We start from the raw sequence: 10,559 nt of genomic DNA on the forward strand, positions 1-10,559 counted from the left end.
ATATAACAGCGATAAGCAGTGAAAGCATAAACAGCTACACAAGGTGGATTAGTGGATTTCATTTACTGGGGCCATCGTTTTATTAAAATGTCATGATATATTTCAGTAAAATGTTTTGTGTTAAAGGTTGTTAGAAAGAGTGAAGTTGCTAGTATCATGAAACCATGACACTGATACACAAAATACACTGTTATTAACTTTTAGCTTTGACAGAAACTCTTGTGAATTCACATGGGAAATACTGGTTATTTCCTTCAGGGTTTGTGGAAATAGTAACTAATAACACTGTGTTGTGTCTGTGTGTCAGACCCTTTTCCTCTCTTACCTGTGTGCTCTTAAGGATGGAGGACTGAAACAAGCAAAGGTGAAAGACATTTTCAAATAAAAGAAGCAGAAAGTTTACACAAAACTTGTAGGTGAGCGGGACCAGGAAGAACAAAGTGAGGAGGATATAAATGACCAACATTGAACAAAATGACAATAAGGACACTAAATGATATATTTTGTAAATTAAACCATAGCTTCTTTTTATTGCTTTGTGATTTGTGTACTCTATATCTAATTACCTAAGTGTCTAATACTACAGCTGTTACACCAGACAGCACATGTGCTTCACTGGGCTAATTGGCTCAAGCCTCTTTGTGTGTTTGTAGCTTTTATTTACTGGTCATTGTGAACCAGAGACAGTTAGCGCAGACCCTGTTCATAATAACCTTTATGATAATGTAGATCTTGATTTTGTGTCTCAGGCTATAAAAGGAAAGTCCTTCTTTGTTAGATTCACCATGGTGCAAAGTAAATTGACCAGTCATTGTGTCACTTCTGTTCCCTTTTTTAAACAGTAGGAGTCAGTGTTCAAACACGAATCATCCTGCCTACATCAAACTGAAGCATGATAACATTACACAAAGGTAAACATACAAATCAATAATCAGACTGGGTTTAGATAGTAATAACTGTCTAAAACACATCCTTTTTCTATAGTGACCCAATCCTTTTTAGCCTAATGGGGATTGTTAGCACTTTTCCCAGCATGCATTGAGTAGAAAGTTTCCACCTCTGGAACTCCCTGAAAGTTCAAAACAGACAAAACACTTTTAAAATTCTGTAGAACCTTCAATCCATGTGATCTGCAGGTAGGATGAAATATATGCAGACAAAAGCAGTGCAGCCTGGAGCTGCATGTGAAACAGAATCAAACCATATGAACCTTGTCAGTTGTTACAGGCCTGTCACGTATTCTGTCCTCTCTGCTGACAGTCTTGGCATTATTAGAGCAGAAATCTCATGTGTCTAGACTGTGATGACATAAATGTTGAGGTAAAAGTAGATATGATGTTGGGACTATAAATTAATAGACGACGGGAGTAACATTTAAATGGAACACACAACAAAATGGGCCTTGGATAACAGATATGCATAATGTGTGCTCTGAATTTGGCTTGAAGAAAGGTTTTTCCCATGAAGTAGCCTATTGAAGAAGTGTAAACATAAGTGGGCAAATGAGGTTTGCAGTATGTTAAAGCTGTGATGTTACATACGACTATATAATTTAAATTATGTACCTTTTAATCTATCAAAAGATTTTTAAAATATTTTGTGTCTAAATAAGAGCTGGTATTTTGCATCTACACAGTGAAAAGGACCAGTAGGCTGGTTACCATTGTGTTTTTTTATTGTCCTGGTACTAGGAGATTTCTCATGTTTTGTTTAATGACATACAGTAAAGGATATAAATGACGCGATGGACATGAATGGATGACAAATATGTCTGAAAAGGAGGCTTCCTATTTCAGGAAAGCTTGGAAACTCAGGAAGAAAACTTTATATATATTGTGTTGCTGATATTTGATGTAATGTGTCTGTTTTATAATCCCACAGGAATGGGCAATGAAATGGCATGACACTGTACTCGGTCCATTTCATGCATTCATTCACGTGGACCTTATCAAGAACTTAGGTTTGCATGACCTTGTTCCAGCTCTAATAAGGATCCTAGTTGACCAATATTAAAGTATCCCAGGCACTCAATCAACGCACCTGTGTCTTGATGCTGATGCGCTCCGGCAAGTGTCAAGAAGGATCAGGTGTGCTCTTGATCAATAGGTGATTGTTTTGGTGTGAATGAGCACAATACCCGGCGTGTCAAATTCGCCTACTGCAACCTGTTAATCTGTGGGAGTGTCTTCTTCGTGTAAACACGCCCATTCAGCTGTTTCCTCAACCAAACTCACGGGAAAACTTTTGTCCACCTCACGTGGAACGATGGTAGACGCCGCTGCCGCGTTTTGTTTTTGGATTTAATATTTCATCACGGTGATCATCCAGCAACACGTAGTGCGATCATGTCTTTGGCGGATCCGGAGTGGTGTCCCACAAGCGTCCAGGTAACAGTACTTCAAGCCAGAGGCCTCAGGATAAAGGGGAAAAGCGGCACCAACGATGCGTACGCTGTCATGCAAGTGGGCAAGGAGAAGTATCAGACCACTGTGGTGGAGAAGTGCGTGGCCCCGGTGTGGAAGGAGGAGGCCGCTTTCGAACTGCCGTCACCACTGCAGCAGGGCGGCGGGGCAGGACGCGAGCGGAGTACGCTCCATGTGCAAGTCATGCACCGGGCCCTGATGGGTCCAGACAAACTGCTGGGACAGGCTGTCATCAACCTGCTGCAGCTCAGTGAGGACAAAACCCGCGAAAAGACGGAGTAAGTAGAATAATATAGCAGTAGTGGAAGTAAACTGAAGTCAGAATTTAACTGTAAATTAAAGTTCAAAATGACTCGGTGCAACAGGCTACAAGACTTGAATGGAGGTCACAAATTCCTAGAGCCCATAAATGTTTGATGTGTCCAACTAACAGTCCAAATATGTTCAGTTGAATGTCAAGATGGGCCCACAGTGTAACACGAATAAAAACACATGTACATGAAATGCAATAAATACTGTATAAAACAAACTAAAGTAAATAGTAAATAAATAAATGCTTCATTTTTAGCCTTTCTTTATTTTAAGTAATTTGACCTGATGGCCACAAAGCAGCTCCACCTCAGCAAGTGGGAACTGATTAATTTTTACTTAAAATGAGCCTGCCCCAGCCTCATCAATACATCATGATTCATTTAATGTCAGTTGACAAATGGTTTATTTGTTTCCAATGAAATCTTGGTTTTTCCTTTTAAAACTACATACCATATGGTCACTATTATGAAGGAATCTCGGCTTCTCCACATCAGCTACATATGATTTTTGCTTGGAGGTTTTTCTCATTCATAGGAATGCAAGAATGTCTTTTTATTTCTATGCACACTATTGTAGCTACATGTAAATGAAGAGAGGGAGGTGCAAAGCTAGTTTGATTTTCATTTGCTCCAGAGGCTAAAAACTCCTGGTTGCTGGTTCTGTCAGTCATACTCCAGCACTGTGTGAATTTGTAGGACAAAAAACTCTAATCCCTAAGAATTGCAAACCATTTCTGTTGTAATATAAAAACTATGGATTAGGTTTGTTAGATGTTTTCCTTAATGTCCTAAAGTTTTGTTAAGATTTAAATGTGAGTATGATTTCTCTCTGATTTGTGCACCTGTTTCTACTGATGAGAGGTATTTGAGTACATACACACGATCATCCATCACTACACTGACGCGCTCTGGTGGGTTTGACTTGTGAATATTTCCCACTTGCTCCAGAGCAGCTTAAAGGATTTGTTCTGTCAAGGATGCCAATCAGTATTAATCAGGTGAATGAAGTGAGTCAAAAGATTAGCCCATTCATTCAGTAACTACTTGAAGTGTTGATTATATTTTATTGTCCTCGCCAAAGAAAATCACACCCATCTTAACTGCACTGGTGGTAATAGTGACGGTGAACAGGTTTTACAGGCCTTGCTGGAACCACTGTAGAGTTTTAGTAATGGTCATTTTACCAGCTCTTTTAAGCAGAAAACATGTTCTTCACTTGGCCAAAGAAAAGGTTGCTCATTTAATTCAAGATATCCATGACAGAATTTTAAATGCAAGAATAATCTCTTGTCCCTTCACAGTCGAGAATGATTGGAAAAATGGAACATGTTTTGTTGTGCTAAGCTGTTTCTGAGTGTTTTAGTCCACCACCATGTTACTAGTATTATACAAAGCAGACTGCATACCAACCTAATCTAAATGCACGAGCACACCCTTTTTCTCAGGGGTTGGTTGGTTGTTGTTTGGGTGTGTCTGCTCTGGGTGACGTCTTAGATAATTGCATGATTTGTAATATCGTCCATCCCAAAGCTGATGTGACGTTGTGGCTTATTTCTGTTAATGTTTTGCTCATCATGAAACCATATAATGGCAAACCTTTTTATAAAACTGTGAATTTAGTGTTTTTTTTTTTGTGAATGTCCCAACAAGTCATGAATGTCACAGCAAAAAAATCTATCATAAAATTAGATTTGAGAAAATGAAATAAGATGGGATTAAAATTCATTCTGTCACATAACATTTCATGCTGTTCTGCTCGGGCTTGGATAGTGTCAGACTCTCTCCTTCTGATCAGAAGAATATGAGCTTCACCTGGCTGTGTGCTGTGTGTTTGACTGTGCACACAATGTGGTTTCACGCCGTGCAGATCTCTGCTGTCTTTGACAAAGCGAATGGTATGCTTGTTTGGTGAATGCACCTTGCCTCTGAGGTTTCAATTTGGCAGTAGCTTCACATTCCTTGACTGTTTTATCACAAAATAAACAACAGAGCATGGCAGCAGTGAAGCAAGGTCAGTTTTACTTCAGTGGACCACTGTGGCTGTAATGGCCCCTGACAGACTGTTACGAGCAAACACTACAGAAGCTCTACTGTTGAGTCGTGTGTCCCTTTTTTTTTGGGATGTGTCTTACCAAAGATGGCCCACTATTATTACGCTTCACTTCAGTGACCACTGGATTATAGATGTCTGTATAAAATACACTCTTAAGACATCTAAATTAGTATTATGTTTGAGGTGCTTCATACGTATTCCATCATTTGATGATTGTATGGTTTACTTATTATTGCTTTTAATCCTAAAAGGGAAGACCCATTGTAAAAAGTTTTTCAGATGCATGTTTACTACTCCAAATGAGGAAGGTCCCACAAGCATCAGAGATGAAGCAGAACTGTGACAAACAATGGTTATATTTTAATAGCTTCCACTTGTAAAGAAGTAGTGATCTTGTGTGATCTTCCTCGGCATATGCTGTAGAGTTTTTCCACTTGTCATGAAATTGCAGTTGTTGAAATGACTTCTTTTATGTTGGCTTAAAATTGTTTCAGATTATAAATTAATAATTAATTGAAATAAGGGTTAACTGGCAAAATTTTAATGTGGAACAAAAAAGGTTTCACTTGAATGTGCAGTTTTCAAATGCCCAGCTGAGCTTTTGACTTGTCATAGTTGTTAAATAATCACATTAATGACTTCTCTGGTTTCAGTAAGTCGCAACAGTGAATCAGTATAATACACGACCCTGAAACTGAAGCAAAGAATTTGTCAGCCATCATTTTCATAGTATCTTTTAGACGTATTGCAGCATGAGCACCTACAGCAACAAAAGTCTTAATTTCAGCTTCAGTTTAACAGCAGCTTCCCTGTTAAGTTCTGCTTTCTTTGACAGTGTGTGTGCTCTAGGTTTTGTTGATTGATTTTGGTTTGAAACGATGCAAGTTTCAAGCAGTGGTTTGTCACACATATGGAGAAAGGGAATATTGCTTTTCAGTTTCAGTCTGGTTGTGTTGGCCTTCATTTTGCTTCTTTGGTTCCTGGGTGTGGACTGATCCGATAAGCCCAGAACAGTTTGCTCCTTGGATATCATCTCTGAGTTGTTTTTGTCTTTCAGCTCTTCTCCCACTGACGCAGCTGTACTCTGTGATAAGAAAGGCTTTAGCCTCATAGGACCTTATCTGTAGATGGGCTTCCCAAGGAAGGATGTGTGTTTTTGCAGAATACTAGAATAAATTTAAGAAATACTGAGTCATGCTTTATCCTCTTCTGGTTCTGTCCGTACAACAGAGCAGCACAGTTTCTTCTGTTAACAGTGGTGTGGGATTACTAAATTTGAAGGGCATAAACATCATCATTCTTGTCTATTCATTAAGTGAAAGCCGCGTTTAATTCCTGCACACTGCTCACTAAACCAACTAGATAACGCCCAAACACTTTTGCAACTTCCCTTCTGAGTTAACTGAAATAGCTTACTTCTTCTCTTTTTTTTGCATGCGGGATGTATCTGTGTTGGTGGCTTCTGTAGGCAAAATGTCAAAAGTTAGGATGGTGATTAAACCTGTACTACATTATACTGAATTAGTCATACTAGTGACTGTATACTGTACTATAGTAATGCTAATACTATAGCCTACTTGTGCTGTTTTTAATTCTATTACTATAACTATACTAACAGCAACACTAAAGCTAAAGCTATGTTGTAGTATACTATGCCATAATATACTAATTAAGTATTAATATTGTATTGCAGGCCCACTATAGGGCTGGGCAGTATGATTGAATTCAATCAAATATAAGTGATATTTTCTGTTATTGATATGCAATGTATCATAATGGCAAGTATAACCCCCCCCCCCATACAGGATATGCGATATAGATGGGTAGTCACTCTGCTCTGACACTGAAACTATCAGAAGGATGCTATGATTCTACAGGAGAATTGGATTAAATATTCTTTTTATATCGTTGTACCACTTATGAACTGTGCAAGAATGGCTACAGAACACTGTCTACATTTTGCATATCCCTTATATCTTGCAGTATTTTGATGAAGAACCTTCATCAGGTACATTATGAAGGAACCTCGCAGTGGAGTATTAAAGTTGCATATTCCCTTATACATCAGCAGTAGTAGGCAGGGAAGCTGTATTGGCAGTCGTGTCCATTTTGCAAATCCCAGGAAAAGAGGTTTTCTCAATTTGTTTCCACACATCTGAAACATTCCTGAGGGTGGATCTCGACAACCTAATTGATTCAGGACCACTGAGAGGAAGGCACAGTATTCAGCTCTAGTATATTACACTTTATGTAATACTGGGGGGAATACTGTCTATAGCACATACACACAATATTATATATTTAGACAGTCTCTTGTGATGCAAAATGCTTTCACATTGTTCTATTATTTTTAAACCACATTGATTTTAAGAGTTGCTTCTGTGTCTTACATTTTAAGAAAAGTGATCCGCTATAGCCACAACACAGACCTGTGGGGTAGGTGTTTTTTTTTTTTTTTTTTAAACACTCAAGGGCACACACGGCTCATTCCTCATTTCCACAGGAATCCAGTTTTCAGTTAGAGTTGTTTGCTCAGTGGTGATCTGACCTCCCATTTTTGCTTGACAGGCACTTTTTATGCTGACTGTTATTTTCCCTTTGTTCTGTCAACTTATTCTGCTCATTCTGAATCCCTTCTGTCAGTGTTGGACCATGACGTGCAGAATCAGTGCAAAGTTGAGTCTGTTCTGGTTTCAGTGGGCATACTACTGAACCTGATTACACTTTATCTTTGCAGTTTGAAATTGTAACCATTGTTTATGTTGTCTACCTAACTAAAGTACAGAACAGGGACACGTGACCCGAGTAGGAGGTCTGTTGGCATTGATTCTTTCTCTGTGGTGCTTACCTTCATTCCTTTGTTTCCAGCAGTGTGGACTCTTGTAATAATCTTTTGTTTGTAGGCCACTTCAGCTCATTCAGAATGCTACTGCCAGAGTTTTAACAAGAACCAGGAGAAATGAGGACATCACATCTGTTCTTAAATCCTTACAGTGGCTGCCAGTTATCAACAGAATAGATTTTAAAGTGCTCCTGTTAGTTTATATATCACTCGGTGGTATGGGACCAAAATACATCCCCTTGAAGAATACAAACAGAACCGGGCTCTTGGATCCTCAGGAAAAAATCAGGTCACAACCAAGCAGGATGAAGCTGCTTTCAGCTGCTACTGTATATAAGGCACTTTAAGTTGTCTCTTTGTATGACATGTGCTATACCTACACTGTGTATAAAAGGTGATGAGGCTAATAGAAGATTGGTTCCCTGTGAACCTGGCTAGTTATATGAAGAGCACTATTCTTGTTGGATACTCCTTCAGGCGGGCAACTGCCCTGTTTACTGTCTGCAGGTTTAGATGTAGGAACATGCAATCTGCATGTAGTCAAGGGCAGAGTGGGTCACAGCGACTACTAATTCTAAAACTACACAGTACAGGCATTCATAGAGGCTGCCACAGACAGTACAGTATTTCAAAAACTTTCCTTCATGGTCAGTTTGCTGGTTAGGCTGAGATCATCACAGACGTTCCCAAAACATTCAAGTCTCTGCGGAGTCCCTTCCCATTTATGATGGATCATAGTTTCCACAAAGAAACTTTAAGTACTAACCATCAGCATAGTGAATTTGATTCACTCTCACCACTCTTTAAATTTAGTTTTCAGCCACAACCAGCAGCTGTTCAGAGATAAATCTTGTCTACAACCCAAACTGAATGATAATGTTGCTCCACTGGGTGTGTAAATATGAGTTGTTTGCTAACAGGTTCACCATAACAACTTGTCATTGTGTTCAACACTTGTTTCTGCTGCCCCCAAATGGCCAAAAAAAGTCATTGCATGCCCAACATTGTTTTAACCTCAACTCTTTCTTCTCAAAGTAATAATATCTGTAAAATCCTCAGTCATTTGTGGATTATATATCAATTAGCATGCAGAAAATCAAACTATCCTCCTGTCTTCCTTCCTCAGATGGTTCAAGTTGCTGGGCAAGACTGGCAAGACAGACAAAGCCAGAGGAGAGGTTCTTCTGGACATCAAGTTCATGAGAAGCAACATGACCGCCAGCATGTTTGACCTCTCTTCTGCTGGCAAATCCCGGTCTCGCCTGGACAAGTTCAAAGATAAAGTTCGTGGCAAGAAAAAAGAATCGGACACCGTTTCTAGCGTGGTGCCGTCTTTCACTCAGGTTCTGACAGACAGCGAGGAGGAGGCCAATGGGAATGAAGAAGCAGCTGCAGGCAAAGAGAAGAAGAAAAAGAAAATCAAATCTTTATTTTCTTCCAAGTCTAACCTGCAGAGGAACATGTCTCAGTCCATGTCTGTTCTGCCTGCAAAAAACTCCTCACTGAGTGGCAGCCAGTCATCTGGTCTTAATGTTGAGTCCTCTGAAGGTCAGGAGTGGAGCAGGAAGAGTTTTTATATATCTTTTCATAATTGTTCTTTCTGTTCTTGTCTTCTTTGTCACTAAATTCATGTTAAATATTCTTCCAGGTAAAAAGAAATTCAAGTTCATGATACATAAACGCTCAGACAGCAAAGATTCCACCTCTGGCCACCAAAAACATGTTGCTGTGGAGCAGAGTAATTTTTGCATCAATAGCAGTCATGTATACTCTGAGGAGCCACAACCTCGAGCTTCTCGGATCGACTCAAACTTCAGTCTAGCCAGTTCAGGCCACGGCTCTATGGATGACGTCCCTGAAAGCTCTCCACCCTTTGATTCACTAAAGGCAGTAAGACAATATTCACACTGGACGGAGGAGGAAGAAGATATGGCTGAAATAGAAAATATTAAAGAAGATGAGGATGATCTTAGAAGGAAGGAGGAGGAAATGATGGAGGAGGAGAGAAAGAGAATGGAAGCGGAGAGGGTGAAGAGGCAAGAAGAGCTTGAGAAGTTGGCTGAGGAGGAGAGACAAGAGCAAGAAGAAAGAAAAAGGACTGATGAGAGACTTAAAAGGAAGGAAGAGGAAAGGATTCAGAGGGAGGAAGAGATGAAGAGAAAAAAGGAAGAGGAGAGGGTTGCGCAAGAAGAACTTCAAAGAGTAGCAGAGGAGAAGAAGAGACTAGAGGAACAAGAATGGATGAGAATTGAGGAAGAAAAAAGGCAAAGGGAGGAAAGGATTAGAATGGCAGAGGAAAGGGCTCAGAAAGAGAGGAGGAGACGAGAAGAGGAGCATAAATTAGCAGAGGAACAGAGAAGACTGGAAGAAGAAAGACGGACAGAAGAAGAGAAAGTTAGGAAGGAGGAAGAGGAGAGGATAAGAAAGGAGGAGGAGAGGGCTGAGGAAGAGAGAGTTAAGAGACAAAATGAAGAAGATGAGATAAGGAGACGAGAAGAGGCGTATAAATTAGCAGAGGAACAGAGAAGACTGGAAGAAGAAAGAAGGACTGAAGAAGAGAAAGTTAGGAAGGAGGAAGAGGAGAGGATAAGAAAGGAGGAGGAGAGGGCTGAGGAAGAGAGAGTTAAGAGACAAAATGAAGAAGATGAGATAAGGAGACGAGAAGAGGCGTATAAATTAGCGGAGGAAATGAGACTGGAGGAAGAAGAAGAAAGGAGAAGGATTGAAGAAGAGAAGGTTAGGCAGGAGGAAGAGGAAAGGATAAGAAAGGAGGAGGAGAGGGCTGAGGAAGAGAGACGAGAGGAAGAGGAGAGAGTTAGGAGACAAAATGAAGAGCATGAGAAAAGGAGACTAGAGGAACATGAAAAGAGGCAAAAGGAAGAAGAGGAGAGAAGACAAGAGGAAGAAGAGAGAGCTAGGAAGGAAGAATA

At 39.9% G+C, this 10,559-nt stretch overlaps 1 protein-coding gene across 1 annotated transcript in view; it reads left to right on the forward strand.

The window, feature by feature from the left end:
- Positions 1-2,058: 2,058 nt before the first annotated feature.
- LOC109951321 (golgin subfamily A member 6-like protein 22) overlaps positions 2,059-10,559 on the forward strand; it is a gene marked incomplete at its 3' end in the record, with an annotated part of 12,428 nt that continues 3,927 nt past the window's right edge. Inside the window, exons 1-3 of the mRNA XM_020585768.1 lie at positions 2,059-2,701; positions 8,756-9,177; positions 9,278-10,443. Coding sequence (XP_020441424.1) covers positions 2,346-2,701; positions 8,756-9,177; positions 9,278-10,443 — 1,944 coding nt within the window. The remainder of the gene's footprint in view (positions 2,702-8,755; positions 9,178-9,277; positions 10,444-10,559) is intronic.

This window comes from Monopterus albus, unplaced genomic scaffold, assembly GCF_001952655.1.
Source record: "Monopterus albus unplaced genomic scaffold, M_albus_1.0 scaffold375.1, whole genome shotgun sequence".
NCBI classification, from domain to species: domain Eukaryota; kingdom Metazoa; phylum Chordata; class Actinopteri; order Synbranchiformes; family Synbranchidae; genus Monopterus; species Monopterus albus.